We start from the raw sequence: 18,902 nt of genomic DNA, 5'->3' as shown, positions 1-18,902 counted from the left end.
GAAGGGTTCAGGGAAGCAACCCCTCATCAGAACACTGAACACACACATTGATTCATTTATTCCACAACTGCTGAGAACTTCCTACGTGCCAGACCTGATATACTATTCATTTTTATATCCTAAGCCCAATATAATGTGTGTACATAGCAAGAATTAGTTGATGCTTATTGATTACATGCATGCATTTATCTTGTTTATTGAGTCTCAATGCAAGTTTACTGAACCCTGGAAATCTTCAATTCCTTCCCCTTTCCTAAGCCTAAAATCTATGAAACTATTAAAATTGTAGACCAGTCCCTCTGCATTTCTCTTCAGTTGTCTGTTTTAATCCTTCAGGTGCTGTCAGTGGCATGCCCAAACCCAAAGCTGGAAGAGGAATAAATTACAAGTGGTCAAGGTTGCATCCTTTTGAGTCCAGGACCTGCTAGTAAGCCGAGAGGGTTCTCTGGCCCTAATCTAGCCAAGCACCATGGAGAGAATCAGCGCCTTCTTCAGCTCTATCTGGGACACCATCTTGACCAAACACCAAGAAGGCATCTACAACACCATCTGCCTGGGAGTCCTCCTGGGCCTGCCACTCTTGGTGATCATCACACTCCTCTTCATGTGTTGCCATTGCTGCTGGAGCCCACCAGGCAAGAGGGGCCAGCAGCCAGAGAAGAACAAGAAGAAAAAGAAGAAGAAGAAGAAGGATGAAGAAGACCTCTGGATCTCTGCTCAACCCAAACTTCTCCAGATGGAGAAGAGACCATCACTGCCTGTTTAGGTGGGCAGGAAGCAGAGGTGTTTCCTTTCTGGGGCTAAGCCTCCTTCTGACCACACACAGACATTTCAGGAACCCCTGAAATGATGCACTTTGTCCACAGAGTAACTACTCAACCAAGGAACAAACCTCAGACTAAGTGTCCCAGTGGAGGGCAGTCCCAGGGACCACGTGGACAATTCTTGGATACTGTCTTGGCAGCTATGTGTCCAATAGCAATGCTCCGTACTGCAGACCCAGGCATGCCTCTCATCTGTCTCTGGCATAGCCCATATGCAAAAGCACAAAGAACATTTATCCATACATCTTGATATGGTTTCCAAGTGTGTGCACATGCACATAACACACACACACACACACAAATTCAGGCAACAGGTACCTGGGCAAGTATATTCTGCTCATCAAATGGTCATTGGCTATGTACTTTGTTCAGGGAAGTACATTATCTATAATCACAAAAATGTCTCACGGGAAAGCCTCGCCAGATTCAGACACATATATACAAATTCATAACCAGCAAGGCCCCCATACACCATCTATTCCATAAGCCACTCAGGTTAGATATGCATGCTTTCCTATTTCTATCTCTACACATAAACTTTTATTGGAAGTACTCATAATTGGACATTCCAGCAACCTGCTACAGTCCCCACCCCTGTATGTCTTGATACAGACACACCAAGTTTATGTGCCTCTGACGCCTCACCTGTGCCAAGATATTTAAAGCGTCATGGTTCAAAATTCATTGAAAGCTCTTTTCTTGTAACTCATGACAAGGTCCGTCCTCATTGCCACTGAGAGGTGTTTAATGTGGTCCAAGACCTCTCTTTGAAACATGACCCCCCAAAACCACTCAGCAAAGTGCCTTTCTCCACAAACAGCTCTTGGTAGTAACTGCTAGAAAGCTATGGAAGCCCACTCATTTATGTCAGTGGACTGCAATTGGGTACCTGTGCAATGTATGTTTTACAGATGGAAAGGGTAAGGAGATGCTACACCTGAGCTAGGTATCTCCTATATAACCAAAGTTTCCAGCAGGGAAGGAACTAGACAATCATCAGGACAGTCTCACAGAAGGCAACACTGGAAGTGATGTCATAAGGTTGTAATGCGTGCATGGTATGGCACAGGCGGGATGCAGAGGTAATGGAGTTTAAATGAAAGTAGGATTAAGCTATAAAGAGGTTTATTTATGTTTATCTTGAAGCTCAGGCAAGTGCCTTGCACACAGTAGGTACTTATAACTGTCTGTGGTTACTGTTGGATATGTGATGTTGTTAAGGGTAAGCTTGTAATACCTCACCAATTCTCCCCAAGTGATCTTCTCTTCTAAGTGAGCCCACTAATTGCTGCAATGGATGAAATTGGGTGTTTAATGCTGCAGGTTGGTACATGTAGGTGACACGTGTGCCCTGAGGTATGTGAGGACATGTATATTAGATCCACAGTGAGCTGAGGAGGGCTTTCCCCACCAGAGAGAGGTTGGGAGGCAGAGTTAATCCACTTATAGGATGAACTGGTTGGTATTTTGATTGTATTGTGACTGTATTGCAAAGATGGACAGTTCACTCCTTGGGAGCAAGTTGTGCTCTAGAAGTTTATTTGCAAATATGCTGGGAAGCTCTCTTGAAGTATTTTCCCAAGGAAGCTATTCTACACAGTGGCAAAATTGCTATCTAATTAATAATGTAGCTAAACTATGATATTTATAGTAGCAAAAAACTAAATTCTATAAGATTGCATTAAAGGAAAGATATATTCTATTTGCTCATTTGGGCTGCCTGGTACTCACCTGCCCTCCAGGTGTACTTTAGGCCCGTGGAGGGTGGGCATTTAGTGGTGAGCCTTGCACCAGGGTTTTCTAACAGATGACCCCTGTGAATCATCATTCAAACCTGCATATATTTTACAGCCAGTTGCATTTGCCCTCTCACCGTATATGGCCGTAAACTGTCTGAGCGCTCAGGCCTCCCACTCATCAACCCCTTTGACCAGAGAAAGAAGCACTCTGGTTCTCTATCCCCTTGTCATATAGAGAGTTTTTCACGGAGCCTCTGGCTGTGCCCTTCCCATAACAGAATGACTTGCCATCTGCCTGCACCAAACCCAGGGATGTGGGAGATGTCTCCCCACATCTCCCACTGCTCACCAGGACAAGCTGCCCTTCCTGTCTCCACCTCTCAGTCCCCCTAAAATGGATGGCTGGGGAGACGTGGAGGCTGACAGCTGAGACGTGGTGTCAGATATGATCTAGGAGGGCGGATCACCGGGATCCGGGACCATACAAGTAACATGGTTTCCATGGCAACTGCTTGCTCCTTTGAATTAAGACAGCAGTCAGTTGTCATTGCCATAACAAGGCCTCTATCTCCAGGCACAGTGTCCCTGCTGTCTTCTAATCCAATGGACTTGCTGTCACGCCAGGCATGAAACACCCAGGACCTCACTTCTCAGTCACTTCCACAGCCTATGACTCAGAAGAGCCAAACCCAGAATGAGGCCTCTCTTTTCCTCACCACAGCCTCCCCTGACAACATTTCGTGGTGGAGCTAGAGGAGTCCCAGCGCAGGATTGGCCTTAAAAGTTTTGTTAAATAAACAGGTGCATGAAAGGAGCCTAAGGCCTTTCGTTGGTGTCTGCTCTCTTCTTTCCACTTCCTTCTCATCTTTTTCTCCGTGTTTTATGCTTCTCTGATTCCCTCTTCTGCCTGCACCAGGCCAGCCCCAGCCCTTTATTCCTCTCCATTTTTACTCTTTCCAGCCTCTGTCCCTGAACTGCTACTGGCAACCCACGGGACCTCAGAACCAGAGACTGCTTGACTCATCTGGGGAGGTTAAGTTCACGGGGGACAAAAAAAAGGATTCCTAAAGAAGAGGCTTCCTAGACCAGCACAGGCTCGAGAAAGAGATCCCCTAGGCCTGGACTTCCCCGGCCGGCAGCCAGAGGCGGCCTTTCCCCATTGCTCGATGGATTCCATGTTTTTATTTCTCCGGGGGGAGCAGGGAGGGAGAAAGGTAGAAAAATGGCAGTCACCTTTCCAAGAAAAATATAAATGGTCCAAGCTGTATAGTATTTGTCAGTATTTTTTTTTCTGTAAAATTCAAACACACACAAAAGAAAAATTTATTTAAATAAAATACTTTGAAAATGAAAAGTCTTGATGGAGTCAGACGGTTACTTTCTCAACATTAGGTATTACCCCCACTCAGACATCACTCAGCAATGATCGATGCAGGGACTCTTTCTGTGACATAAATGTCCCAGCCCTCCCCGGTCACTGCCCTCACCATGGTAGAGTCATAGGTCTGAGGACCAGGAATGTGGCTGGCTCACCCTTGCTTGCAAAACAGATGGCCTTGGAGACCAGACTCCCCCGGAGGTGCCAGCTACAGGAAAAATACACTGATGTTCCTTGGCAACATTTAGAGAACTTTCCATCAATGAGGTCCATCAATGGCTTCTTAAAGGAAAAGGGGGGAAATAGCAAAAACCTAAGGAAAAATGGATCTTTGAGTTAAATCCAGTGTTGGGAAGGAAGGGATCAAAAACCTCTATAGTAGCCACTAGGGCAAAAAATATGTGTGTATCTGTGTGTGTATGTGTGTATGTGTGTGTACACTGTCCAATATGGTTCAGTATGGTACCACTAGCCACAGGTGACTTTAAATTCATTGAAATGAAATAAAGGTACACTAGCTCAGCTATGTCTCCTATATTTTTTTTTTTTTCCTGAGATGGAGTCTTGCTCTGTCACCCAGGCTGGAATACAGTGGTATGATCTCAGCTCACTGCAACTTCCACCTCCTGAGTTCAAGCAATTCTCATGTCTCAGCCACCTGAGTAGCTGGGATGACAGGCATGTGACACCATGTCCAGCTAATTTTTTTTTGTATTTTAGTAGAGATGGGGTTTCACCATACTGGCCAGGCTGGTCTTGAACTCCTGGCCTCAAGTGATCCGCCTGCCTCAGCCTCCCAAAGTGCTGGGATTATAGGCATGGGCAACTGCGCTTGGCCATGCCAGCCACAACTCAAGTGCTCAGTAGCCACACGTGGCTAGCGGCTGCCATCCTGGACAGCATAGGTCTATGATCTTGTTGGGGGCAGGGTCAAACACCTGGGAAAAACACCCATGCTAATGGGATTTCAAGGAGGGCTTAGGAAGGAAGGCCTAGAGCACAGGTGGACTCTTTGCCTTATCTCCCCCAAAGCAGATTATATCTGTAGTTCCAGATGAGTTCATTCCTGGGCTCTCTTCCCTATCACCACACAGTCATGACAACCAGAGAACAGAGACTCCTCATTCAGCTCCCTGTTCATCCACCCAGGACATTGCTAAACTTTCCAGTGCAGAGGAGGAACTGATGCTCAGAAACCCTCTGGGAGGGGAGCAGCTGCTGCACACCTGAGGGGATGCTGGTGCTCAATGCCCGCAGCCCCACCCACCCCGGCTCCATCCTGGCCTTGGGGTATAATATGGATTTGGACAATGCCATCACGCCATTAGCATTCTCAGCTCACCACAGCACTCTGCGCTGGCCCCTTGCCCTTTGACCTTAGTAATATTTCCTAATTCAAAGTCACAGGTTTACAAGACTGAAAAAAAAATCCCTTCAACCTCCTTTCTGTCTGTCATAGACTCAAAGGGGTGTTTTCAAACACCTGTGTGCGCAACGCCACACTCTATTTATTCAGGAATGGCTGTGACTGTGTACCTCCAGCCCTCTTTTGAGGCTGCTCATCCGATTAACATTTCTGACTGTTTACTATATGCCAAGCACGCTAGGTGCCAGTGATACTAAGTTGTCCTAGAGGGGCTCAGAACCTGGTAGGGTGGCACAGACAAGCAAGCAGACCATCACAAGACAGTGTGGCCATTCCTTCCTTAGAAGGAAGCTCCCAGGCTGGCTTCAGGACAGGCCAGGGGAGATCGCCAAGGAGGTGTCTAGAGACTTGCACAGGAAGAAACTGAGAAAGGAGGGCCCCAGGTGCACAGTCTACAAAGTGCAAGTGCACCCTGGAGTAGTGATGCAGGCAGACAGGGGGACCCTTCAGAAGCCATCGGGGCTTTCTGGAGGCCATAGGTGCAATGGGCTAGGACTCCGGACTCGGGTTGTCCCAGCCGTGATGCTAACTCCATCTCTCACTAGTTATGTAATTGGGACCCATGGCTTAATCTCTCTGTAAGACTTACCTGCTAAATAAAGCTAATGAGAGTAACTACCTCATAGAGAGCATTACATGATCATGTGTATAAAGCATTTAGCACAGCACCTGGCTTAATATTAAGTGCCCAATAAATGTTACTTATTATTATTAAGGATTGAAGGAAAATCATGAGACAGCTGTGTCCTAGGAGTCAAAGGAAAAGAAATTTCCAAGAAGAAAGCAACAGTCCATAGAGTCAAATGATGCAGGTAAATCGAATGAGATAGGGATTGAAAATAATTTGCATTTTCTATTCCCCATGATGTGATGTGTTCCCTAATTTCACCACATACTGCACTATCTACAGGATTACCAATACTGCATGGATTAAGGTCTCCTGATTTGCAGTATGTGACAGGCGAGGCTGCCTAATTATCTGTCCCGCCTCTGCCCACAACCAAGTCGCCCTAGCGTGACAGTGCCACCTGGTGGCCAGATCAGGAGAAAGCGTGAGTCAACATCTTACTCACCTTAGAAGTGTTTCCTGTAGAACATCCATCTAGCTAGTTCACCTGTTCTCAAATTAAATGTGCAAAAGAGTCACGGGGCTTTATGTGAAATTCACAAATCTGTCAGGGTCTGGAATGCACTCTACGCGTCCTCTGCTCCCGTCTTCCATGGAGGGCTAGTGCGCCTCCGGCGTCCTCTGCTCCCGACTTCCATGGAAGGCTGGTGCGCACTCCAGGCATTCTCTGCTCCTGACTTCCATGGAGGGCTGGTGCACACTCCACGCATCCCCTGCTCCCGTCTTCCATAGAGGGCTAGTGCGCCCTCCAGGCTTCCTCTGCGCCTGACTTCCACTACAGGCTCAGTCAATGTCATCTCCAGAGGAAACTCTTTCTGCAATGTACACAGATTTTCACTAACCTTTATGAACCTTTCTCTTTTACTCTTCCCTTTCTCTTTCTTCCATTTGCAACCCATAATAATCCTGTTGGTGACTGTTCATAGCAAATATGCTTTAGAGCTGCTAAAGAGACATCTCCACCAAAAGGAAAAAAGAGAAAAAGATTTAAATGAAAATATGAAGACTGAAAATCCAAGCCCACTATTCTACCATTCCAGAGTGCCTTCATACATAAAAACCACTTTCATTATTTCACCTGATTCTCACTTTATAAGTGAAGAAAACGAGGCCCAGAGAAGGTAAGCCAGTTTACCCCAAACTGGAATAGAAACCCACGCCTTCAGACTCCTACCCCAGTGCTCCTTCTGCATACCAGGCATCGAGATCCAGGCCAATCTGATCCTGGTTCTTCAAAGACTGTTGAACTTGTAGACGCATCTCCCTTAAGTTGGAAACTTACAGAACACAATCAAGGGCCTGCCCATAAGCCTTGAAAGTGCCTATATGTCTCCTTTATATGTCACACAGCAAGCCTCATCTGCCTCCTTCTCCTTCTCTAATTAAACCTAACTTTCTTCACTCACCAAAATAAAGAACTGTTTCCATTCCATTTTGTTTCTTTCTTTTATTTAAATTACAGTACCGCAATACTATTCTTTTCTATTTTTCATTATACATACACAGCAACTCATCTATGTTGTAGAGTAAACAGAGTTTTATGGGCTAACCTGAGAACCTACCTTCTTTATATAGTATTAGAATTGGAACTCAAATCATTTCACCCACAGAAACAGCCAACTGACAGAAGGAACTGGAGAAGTGAATTCATTTGCAAATTAGGAGCTGCCTGAAATCCCTCCCAGGGGTGCTCCCCTTCACCTTTCATCAGGCTGACCACCTCCATCCGCCTTTCCTCCCCAGCTCCCCAGCAGCCCACTACGCCGGGTCTGGGGATAGAGTCCAATCTCACCAGGCAATCTCCTCAAGGTTGTTCGCAATTATTTTTTGCGCATTAGTCCAGCTTGCTGGACCCTGCCTAAGAAACCACCAAGTGCAGGCCCAATACTAACCTGGACCTCACCGACTCACTCACCAGATAGCACCACCCAGGAAAAGAGAAAAGTGGGGACCTAGCCCCCAGAACTCCTCTTTATAGAAGAGAGAAGTGGCGCTGAAATGAGAGGCTCCCGACAGGACAACACTGCCATCTCCTGGCCATGCTGAATATAGCAAGCCTCTTGCACTAAGCTGCACAATACCGTCCCAACGGTATTGATCAGCTTCGTATTGACATGAACTCCCTCCTGATCCCCTCCACCACCCTAGCGATGAGCTTGAGGTAATGACTTATAATTTTTTTTTTTTTTTGAGACGGAGTTTCGTTCTGGTTGCCCAGACTGGAGTGCAATGGCTCAATCTCGGCTCACTGCAACCTCTGCCTCCTGGGTTCCAGCATTCTCCTGCATCAGCCTCCCGAGTAGCTGGGATTAGTGGAGGGCATTTTCCATCAGCTGGCTGAATTCCACCAAGAGTTTCTCGCTGTTATACTTGTTTTTCCTTCTGCCACGCCATCCCTTCGTCTGCATGTTCCCTGTCCACATCTCTTCACACACCACACCTGGCCTTTTTCCTTCCATGATCACAATTTCTGGAGGCATTTTCTATCTTTCTCCTCAGCTCCTTCAGCATTTCCTGGCTTTAATCATCTTGAAATCCCTGAGAATTCAAATTTTAAACGCAGAGCTTTTGATCTCATTTGACAAACATAAACTCTGGGGCCCTATTCCCAGAGGAAGTCACCGTCAGGAACAACCAGTTCTAAGCTCTGACATGAAAAGACCCATCTCTTGCCTGTACCACCCATCCTCCTCAAAGCCCCCCATTCCTTCTTCCTGGATATCTCACCAATCTAGGCCCTCCTCCCCTTCTCCGCCACTTCTGCCACAGGCCAAGGAAGTTATGACCACTTGCCTGAACTATCACAATAGCACTCAACTTGCCTGTGAGTCCTTATCCTTCCTCCAAAACCTCCCTCAACACCCCCAGCCCTGTTCTCTATCCGATCACCAGACTGATATTTCCAAAATATGCATCTGACCTTGTCACTCCGAGGTTTAAAAACCTGTGTGTTCCCCACTTTCCACATGCTTTTGTCTGAGCAGTGGCTCTCAACCGTGGTCTACGTTGGAATCCTTGGGGGCACTTTAGGAAGCTCAGGTGCACAGAACTCACCTGAGACCCGCTGGAGCAGAGCCTGTGGAGGGGAGGGGAGCTTCTGTACCCATGGAGGCCCCCCACTGATAGGCAGTGGGCACCGAGAACCACAGTACTGGCCTGGCAAAGGAAGAATCCCCACCCATCTCACCAGCCTGTCTCCCCACCAAGCTCTCCTCACCCCAGTAAGAAACCATTCTGCCCCCCTCAGACATGCCACACTCCACACTTTCTCTTCCTTGCTGCCAAGTCTCCTGTACCCGATGGGTCCCACCCCCCTGGGGCCTCTGGTTTCTTCCCCCCGGAACTCATCCTTCCAGACTTAAAGCCGACATCACATCCCCGTGAAGCTCTCTCCCTTGGCACCCCGGCAGGATGAGTCACCCCGACTCTGCCCACAGTGTTCAGTCCACCTCCCTGTGGACTCACTCTCCCCGGTTTGTTTCCACAGCTCCCTCTGCCACCACTCCAAGAGCTGCTGGCGGGCTGCATTTGTGTTCTGTTCATCACTGTCTTGCTCGTGTCCTGCATAAAAGGCAACACTATGGAAACTTTACCAAGACTTCTATCTTTGCATCTACCCTAGTGCCTGGCTTGCAGCCTGTCCCTTCTATGAGAGCTTTTGTTTGCTTTAGTTTGTCCTAAAGGGTAGAAATTGTTCCTATAAGCTTCAAAACCTTGATGGCTCATAACCTGGTTCTAAGAAAATGGACTCTCTCTAAAAAGCAGGTCTATCCAGAAACTCATTCCATGGGCCCATATTCAGCTACCAGATGGGAAGTTGTGAGCACTGGTCACGTCAAAATGAGGTTAGGCATGGAAGTTTCCAGTTGGAATGTTCTCCTCAGTCAGACAAAGTCCCCTTGAAAATGAGTTTCTCCCAACTTCCTTCCTGGTCCCCAGCAGAACCTTTGAAAGGTCAGCTGAGGTTTTCGTCACCCGCTCCTTTGTGCACCATGGGTCCTGCAGGCAAAAGAATGTAAGAAATAGCTCCTGTTTCCCAAAAGTCCTCCTCTTGGCCAGTGGTGGAGAAACCCTGGGGTCAATGAACACAGGGGTGTGCGTTTTGTAATTTGCTACCATCACAGACTCCTCCAGAGCAAAAAGACCACCAGCAGCTCCCTCACGCCAGAGCTACTCAGAGTGGACACCACTCCAGCAGCAGCCCTCGGCCCAGACCCACTTAACCAGAGTGTCTGGGGAAGGGACCCCATAATCTCTGTGTTAACAAGCATGTTCAAAGTTGAGAAGGATTGCCAACAACCACCAACCTTGGCGCGAAGTTGATCTCTGGGATTTGATCCATTTTGCAAAGCAGGCAGTTTTCTAAAAAGCCTGGACCACTGTGATGAGCCCAAAGCTTCGGAATCACAAAGTTGAGTACCCTACATGCAAACAGGGTCATGGAACAGCAGAAGGGAATTCCAGCTAGGTGCGGCGGCTAGCACCTATAGTCCCAGCTACTTCCCGAGTCGAAGCTGGAGGATCATTTGAAGCCAGGAGTTCAAGACCAGCCTGGGCAACATAGCGAGACCCTGCTATATATCTATAGAGACAGACATAGATATAGATATAGATACAGATATAGATATAGATATATACGTATAGTTGGGCATGGTGGCACTCACCTGCAGTCCCAGCTACTTGGGAGGCTGAGGTGGGAGGATTGCTTGATTCCAGGAATTCAAGGTCACAATGAGCTATGACCACTCGCCTTTTTTTTAATTCCCTTTATTCTTCCTCACAACACCAGAAATTAAAAGGGTGCTTTCCTCACACAGCCTGGGTGACAGTGAGACTCCATTTCTATTAAATAAAACAATAAAAAACTTAAAAAATGTTTTTAAAAGAAGAGAATTTGAGGAGAAGACTTGGAATTGGCAAGTTGTGCAGACAGACCTTTAAGACAGATGAGGAGACCAGCCTGGGTAAGAGAGCAAGACTCCATCTCTACAAAAAAGTTAAAAAATTAACTGGGCACAGTAGCATGTGCCTGTAGTCCCAGCTACTCAGGAGGCTGAGGCGGAAGGATTGCTGGAGCCCAGGAGTTCAAGGCTGCAGTGAGTCTTGGTCATGTGACTACACACAGCAGCCTGCATGACAGAGGGAGACCCCATTCAAAAACAAAAAAAGACAGACAAGGAGATTAGCTCAGGCTCAGGCCCTGACAAAGCTAGATCAAGACCAGGAGAAATTTGGTCAATCTCTGTAAACATCTCCTCAGAGAGGCTTCATAGTCCAACACCATGTAACACCCTCATCTTCTCATCCTACTTTTTCTTTCATGACACTTCCTACTTCCTGTAACTACACATTTTTTTTTTCCTTTTTTTTGGATGGAGTTTCACTCTTGTTGCCCAGGCTGGAATGCAATGGCGCGACCTCGGCTCACCGCAACCTCTGCCTCCCAGGTTCAAGTGATTCTCCTGCTTCAGCCTCCCTAGTAGCTGGGATTACAGGCATGTGCCACCATGCCCGGCTAATTCTGTATATTTAGTAGAGATGGGGTTTCTCCATGTTGGTCAGGCTGGTCTCAAACTGCCAACCTCAGGTGATCCGCCCACCTAGGCCTCCCAAAGTGCTGGGATTACAGGCATGAGCCACCACGCCCAGCCGTAACTACACATTTATTTGTTGTTTAATGTCAGCCTAGAACCACGAGAATATTAGCACAAGGACGGGATTATGATGTTATGTCCTTGATTAACACCAATGCTTAGAATGGAACTTGGCACATAATAGGGCTTCATCTCTATTTGTTGAATGAGTGAATGTAAACAAATGAATGAATGACAGCACACAAGCTCCATTAATACAAAGATAGTGTCTATCTCGCTCACCTGTGTTTCCCCAGGCACACTGCCTGATACAAAGCAGACAAACACTTAATAAACTCTTGTTGAATCAATTAATAACATGCAGGTACATTTTTTCATCGTCAGTGTCAACACTAAAACTGTATTTCACTGAGACCACTCATTGTCAGAGCAAGCAGTTCCGTGGTGTTGCTTAATGTGTGTGTCTGGGGAAGGAAGGCAACAGAGGGGGTGCTGAAGACTTTAAAGGTTGACAGACACGGTTTCAGGAGTATGGTTTGACACTTACCCAGAGGTTAAAATGTGGAGACACCTAGGCCATAGACTACACCCTTGTCCTGGAGGGGTATGGCAGCTTTCAGGGCATTGCCTTCTTTCCCATTCACTCACTTCTGTATTCTAAATACCATTATTTCCCATCATGCAAATCAGAGTCCACAGCCAACCAAATTCCATTACAATGCACAAATTGTACCTTCACTTGCACTTAGGTTCAATTTAGAATTCAAGGGCACTTATGTGGGGGGAAATAACACAAGGCAATTTTTTTTTTAATCAAGGGGTTTATTATTTTTTTTCTTCAATAGGAATTTAAGTTACTTCATTGGTCACTGACTTTGCTACAGAAAACCCTCCAAAATGACAGAAAATAAGCAAAAAGGATCTGATCTTGCCAACTGTTCGATCAAACAGTGAGACTCACGGTGCCGAGCACTCCCAGAAAACCCAGGGCTCCAACAGCGCGGGGCGGGGAAAAGAGGGAGTCTGAAGCCTGGTAGGCATGAACGGGAGTTGCAGAAGAGTCTTTGGGAGGAACCAATTATCAAGAGAGTCAAATTATTCAAAGTTGAAATGAGTGAGAATTTATTCACAACATATGCAGTTCTATGGATGCAATTATGCAAATGACTGAAAAGAGGGCGCTTAAAAATAGCAGTAAGGCGGCAGTTTTGGTCTCCAGCATGCTGGATACTAGTCAGAACTTAGCTAAACGTGAGTCCATCTTAGCCCCTTTTATTCCCTTTATTCTTCCTCATAACACCAGAAATTAAAAGGGGGAGGTTCACACTGTTTTCCTAAAAACCCAGTGGGAAAGGAGTTGACAAACGTCCAGTTGCCTCAGCCCTAACCCCTGGGTCATGAGAACCCCCCTTCTGTGCTTCTTTCTAGAGAAAAGATTTGCATTAGCAGAGCTTTAATACATAGATGTAAATTTCCAGAGATTTCCAATTGGTGAAGTGTTGGGTGATTCCTTCTCTTGCCCTAATCCAGTATATTTGTTGCCGAAGATAAGCTGAGAAACCTTGCCGTTCCAGTCCTGTCTTTCCTACGCATACTGTGTAACTACTGTTTTGATTTTCAAGACCCTCATAAAGACGGGCAAAAATGCAGGTGAGAGGGAAGGAACCTCCATGGCTTGAAGCTTGGTGACATGATTTGTTCTCTGGGCTATCAGGCGATCCCAGAACCCAGAGGCTCTGAGCACTCCCAGACCCCAGTCACCACTACCCACCCCGCCCCAAGCTCCCACAGCTGGTGTTGTCTCCTGCAAGGACTGCTCACACAGGCCATCAGAACGTTCGCAGCCTTCCTCCCAGCGTCCGCTTCTTTCTGCCCAGGACAGGCTCCTTGCTGTAGCCATGAGGGCGGATTTTCAACTCCACGTAAGGAATGGAGAATTCATGTCCTTTCCAAGGCTCCCAGTTCACCCCCTACATAAAATACATAAATAAATAAATAAAGCCACATCAAGAAGAGGCTCTTGGGAGGAGGGCAGGGTGGGTTATGGTACAAAGGAATTAATTAGTCACCAATGAAACCACTCCCTCTTTGCTCAGGGGAAAGAGACGGGGGTGATGAGAAGGGAAGGGAGGGCAGGATCCAAACACACGCGCCCTCTGCTGGGCAGCTGGGGTTAGACTGGCTGAGGACTTGGACATTTGGAAGCTGGCGGTCTCTATGGTGGGAGCAAGGGGGTGTGAGCCCAGGAGGTGGGTGAGGCCAGAGCAGCCACAGAGACAACACAGGGGTCAACCAGGCCGGCAACGGGCAAATTATCTTTGCTTCCCTCTTTTCCTTTCCAAAAATTAAAGGCAAAAATAAACATATTAATTGGCCAATTGTGTAAAATCATTTTCAATTTAGACTGTTTAGATACTAGCTCTGGGGTAACAAATAGCCTGCTGAAAACTAAATTTCATTTTATGTCTTTTGACTGGTGAGTGCAATAATATTTAATTCACTTAATAACCTTGCAACCTGGCCAATAAAAAGCCCAAGTGACCAATTTTATGTATTTTAATTTGTGAGGTAAATAATAAACAAGAAGCTAAATGCCTTGCAGACTGTGAAAAGCGCATTAACCAGATGAATGTCTTTTATTAGCAAATATGGGATGGTTCAGGGCATCCTGCTTGCTCATTTCCAATATTTGATCTCCTATCCCAGGCTTCCCTGAGCCAGCCCACACGCTGCCACCGTGATTCATGGGCCAACCCTCCCCAGCTTCCCTGGGGGCAAATTTCTTCTTCCCTTTGAAAAATCACATAAAGATTGGAAGTCCCCGCAGCCTGGTCAGAGCCAAAGTAATCAAAATGTACCTGGACTTTGGATGTGCTAATATTTACAGTAATATTGGTACAAGGTGAGTTCTGAAGAGGTGGCTTCCTGGAGGCCTAGGATCAGGGCTGTGGATGGGAAATTAGAAACCTAGGATGGGGACTCAGGGTTTGTGGAGGGGAGAGGATTAATGATGAGCAGAGACAAAGATGCAATTTTCAAGAAACTGTGAGGGAGCAGGCAGGAAGTGCCCTGCAGCTGTCAAAGAGTCAGGATGATGCACTGGGGCAGAGGAGGCTTGAGAAATAGCAGGTGGGACAGTTTCAGAGCAATGTGGGGAGAGGACCCCTCCTGGACCCCTGGGCCCTGGGTGCACACTCCCAATGCGGAGAGACTGGTCTAGCTCAATGTTCTGGGCAGGCTTTGGGTGAAGTGGACCCAAGAGTCGGTCTGACCTAAGGCACAAAAGACTGTTTTCCTGGTGATCAAAGGACTTGAGACAAACAGCTTTTTTTTTTTTTTTTTTTTTTTTTGAGACAGGGTCTTGCTCTGCCACCCGGGCTGGAGTGCAGTGGCTTCATCATGTCTCACTGCAGTCTCAACCTCCTAGGCTCAAGTGATCTTCCTATCTCAGCCTCCCTAGAAGCTGGGACTACAAGTGCACACCATGATGCCCAGCTAATTTCTGTATCTTTTGTAGAGATGGGGTTTCATGATGATACCCAGGCTGGTCTCAAATTCCTGGGCTCAAGCAATCAGCCCACCTCAGCCTCCCAGAGTGCTGGGATTACAGGCATGAACCACCGTGCTCAGCCAAAAGAAATAGTTCTTGTTCAACTAGGAGAAAAACTAGAAAAAAGTAGGCAGTGTTTATTATAAACTGAATGTTTGCGTCTCTTCAAAATTCATGCAGTAAAGCCCTAACCACCCCCTACCAACATGATGGTATGTAGAGGGGGCCTCTGGGAGGTAATAAGGTTTACATGAGACCATGAGGTGGAGCCCCCATGATGGGACACATGCCCCTATATGAAGAAGAGATCAGAGCTCCTTTCTGTCCACCATGTGAGGACGCACAGCCATAGTCAGCCATCCACAAGCCAGCAAGGTCCACCAACAAGAACCAAATCTGCCAGCACCCTGATCTTGGACTTCCTAGCCTCCAGAACTGTGAGAAATAAATGTCTGTTGTTGAAGCCACCTGGTCTGTGGTATTTTGTTACAGCAGCCGGAGCTGACAGTGTCCATGTGTGAGCTAGTGAAATGAGACAGTGTGTGGAGCACATCATCTGTCATTACATGGCAGTGGGCAGCCCAAGCCTTCCCCGCACCTGCCCCTAGGCAAGTGTGCAGCACTGGGAATGCAAAACAAGCAGGGCTGTGGCCATCAGGAAGGGGAGGCCACAACCTCAAGGCCATGGAGCCTGGAGGAGAAACTCTACTGCTTTGACTGGAAGCTTCAGAAGGAGAGGGGCTGCCAGACTGGCCTGGAGGGTGTCCCTTTGGAAGCTGAATGTGGGCACACCCTGGGACAGAAAAGACATTCACTTGTCACCTACCTCACTGTGCTTGGTCTCCCCATATCTGCCATTGGGGTTGGCCAAGTGGCAGTTCTTATACCACCAGCCACCATGATGTGTCAGGGCACAGTTGCTGAGTGCAATATCGTTGTCTCTGTCGAAAGTTGTAAACTTCCATCCATTGTGGTAAGAAAGAGCATCCCCTGCAGGAGAGAAGAGACAGAGGTGAGAGCCCAGGGTTAGCCACCAAGGAGATGATCAAAAGAGGACCCAGCAGGAAGATCTCCAGGCATGAAAATGCCAAGGATGCAGCCAGTCATGTCACAGGTAGTCACTGCTCTCTCACAGCCCAGATGGGAACATGACACATGTGAACAGGCTCTTTTTCCTGGCCTGTACCCCAACTTCAGGCCTGTTTCTCCAACAGTCCTCATAGCGTTTTCACTTGGAAGCTCCACAGTCAGATCAAACATCCAAACATAACAACTCTCCCCAAGTCCCTGACCACGCCACACACAAGAGCACCACTCTCCACTCTCCCCCGTCTGCCTTGGGTCCACTCCTCTCCCCACCACCCAGACCTGGAACCTGGAGCCATGTTTGACAATCCCTTCATACCCTTTCTCAAGCCCTCCCTCCTGCAGATCACTCACATACACCCCTACGTCTCTGCTCCCATGACACCCGCCCTCGGCCTTCTCTCATCCTGGGTCTGTGTTAACAAAACAGCCTTCTCTCTGGCTTTTTGCCTGCCTGCCAGCCCCTCTGGAGTTCAGACGTCCATTTTCATCACCTCAGGCCCAACAGTCTACTTCGTACCACAACGAGGTGAATTCCTGTTCCGTGCCTTGCAGGCCTGGAGGTTGGCTGTGCCCTGTGCACAATCTTGCATCCCACCATCTCCACCACGCACCTTCCAGTGTGGACCAGCCCACCGTCCGGGGGATTTCTCTCTGCCCTCATCTGTCCAAATAATCCTAACCATCCTTCAAAGCCTAGCTCAGGCCCACTTGTAAGGAAGATTCTCCTTACTGGTCCTCCCACGCACCCTCCTAACACACACACAAACACACGCACATGCACACACACACACACAAACACATCCCTACACACAAACATCCCTGAACTTCCAGAGTCCTTCTGGAGACACATGTAAAATTCAGTCCTTCCTTACATCCCATCTGGAAAACTGCCTTAATTATTTTGCTTGTGTATCTCCTGTTTCCCTCTCACATTTGTCATCCTTTTATAAACTTTCTTTTCCTGCTCATAAAAGGCAATAAGGGCCCATATCAATCACAAGCTTCATCAAGCTTTGTTCCTGCAATAAGGATTCTTACATTTATATCTCAGCTCTGAGTTTAGCAATCTTCTTCACATGTGCATTCTCATTTCACTCTCACAGCAAACCTGTGAGGTGGGCAGGGCAGCTCTTGGTCCCATGAGGAAACAAATTCAAAAAGGTTTGACTCTAGGAACTTATTAAGGTCCCATAGTCCACAAACAGCAGAGCTGGGACTCAAATCTCTGTCCTGAGATTCCAAGTCCAGGGTTCTTTCTGACACACCAATCCACCTATGGCTTCCTTGTTTCAATGGGGGGCTTCATCTATCAATGGTTCTTCAAGTGGGGTTCCCAGACCAGCAGTGTCCACATCCCCTGAGAAATGCAAATTGGCCAGGTGCAGTGACTCACACCTGTAATCCCAGCACTTTGTAATCCCTGCAAGGCCGAGGCAGGCCCATCACAAGGTCAGGAGTTGGAGACCAGCCTGGCCAATATGGTGAAACCCTGTCTATACTAAAAATACAAAAATTAGCCGGGTGTGGTGGTGCACTCCTGTAGTCCCAGCTACTCTGGAGGCTGAGGCAGAAGAATCACTTGAACCTGGGAGGTGGAGGTTGCAGTGAGCCGAGACCATGCCACCACACTCCAGCCTGGGTGACAGAGAGAGAATCCATCTCAAAAAAAGAAAAAAAAAAAAAACGAAGGAGAAAAGAAAAGAAAAATGCAAATTATTTGGCCCCAGCCCGGACCTACAGAACAGGAAACTACAGGGTGGGCCCTGGCAATCTACGCCTTGACAAGCCCTTCAGATGATCTGACGCAGTACAGTGTGAGAACCTGTTCTACAACTTCACTCATTTGATTTTAGGGAACATTTACTGAACACCTGCTATGGAGCAGCACATGCTTGGCTCTGTGAACACAAAGATGAGGAGGTCCTTGCTCTCAAAAACGTTTTTGGAGTGAGTTGGGTGAATATGCAGAGTTGGTAGTATATGTTAAAAGGGAAGGTCCTAATTTGTCCCCCAAGTCTGCAATCTCACCAGCAGCTCATTTATACCTCACCCGGAAAAAGCATGAGAATTCCCGGGCCACAGAGGCCACTTCCACGCAGACACAGCAGATGGGTCTGTCTCCAGTAGTTTTCTCCAATCCAAGAAAGTTATATTGTCATGCTAGTCATACACATTTCCTCCTCCCTCCAGACTTCCTACAGAAAGTTAACCACAGCTTGAAATAACGTGCAGTGTCTCCCTTAGTAACCTTCTTTAATGAGCACAGCTTACCTAATTTACATAGAAGGTTCCCGGGGCCGCTTTCTAAGAATCTGTGCAGAGGTTCCCTTAAAGACATGTTTGTGATTATCTAAACCTGGGCACTGGGATAAAGAAATGTAAAGCAGGTGTTCACCCAAATGTGGGAGGTCTTTTTCTGCAGAAGGATTTTCTACCTTCTAGAAACTGAAGCCATCCTAATGTTCAGAGTGTAGAGAGTGAGAATGAGGACTGGAGGGGTTCGTGGCAGGCCCATGAAGGGCTGCACCCAAACTCAGAGGTGAACAAGCTGGTCACCATCCATCTCATCAAAATGTCCCTCTGAGACCCACTCTCCCCCTCTAGGATTCACCAGGACGGGAAAGATGGCCCAGGCAGCTGCACCTCCAAAGATCAGGAGAAGCCATTAACATCA

At 47.3% G+C, this 18,902-nt stretch overlaps 2 protein-coding genes across 17 annotated transcripts in view; one reads left to right on the top strand and one right to left on the bottom strand.

Annotated features, from left to right (window-relative positions):
• KIAA0040 overlaps nt 1-3,917 on the top strand; it is a 41,601-nt gene extending 37,684 nt beyond the window's left edge. For 7 of the 12 annotated variants that reach the window (XM_077958208.1, XM_077960136.1, XM_077959646.1 and 4 more), the window contains one exon: nt 337-1,044. In XM_077958208.1, coding sequence (XP_077814334.1) covers nt 470-766 — 297 coding nt within the window. In that variant the 5' untranslated portion in view covers nt 337-469 and the 3' untranslated portion in view covers nt 767-1,044. 12 annotated transcript variants of the gene reach the window in all.
• Nucleotides 3,918-12,390: 8,473 nt separating this feature from the next.
• The window catches only part of TNN (tenascin N), a 113,905-nt gene continuing 107,393 nt past the window's right edge, over nt 12,391-18,902 (bottom strand). For all 5 annotated transcript variants that reach the window (XM_078000372.1, XM_028850623.2, XM_028850624.2 and 2 more), the window contains 2 exons: nt 15,966-16,129; nt 12,391-13,559 (listed from right to left, as the gene is read on the bottom strand). In XM_078000372.1, the coding sequence (XP_077856498.1) occupies nt 13,419-13,559; nt 15,966-16,129 (305 nt within the window). In that variant the 3' untranslated portion in view covers nt 12,391-13,418. The remainder of the gene's footprint in view (nt 13,560-15,965; nt 16,130-18,902) is intronic.

The sequence above is a fragment of the Macaca mulatta genome, chromosome 1 (assembly GCF_049350105.2).
Source record: "Macaca mulatta isolate MMU2019108-1 chromosome 1, T2T-MMU8v2.0, whole genome shotgun sequence".
Lineage (NCBI taxonomy): Eukaryota > Metazoa > Chordata > Mammalia > Primates > Cercopithecidae > Macaca > Macaca mulatta.
This window is presented reverse-complemented; position numbering and strand designations above follow the sequence as displayed.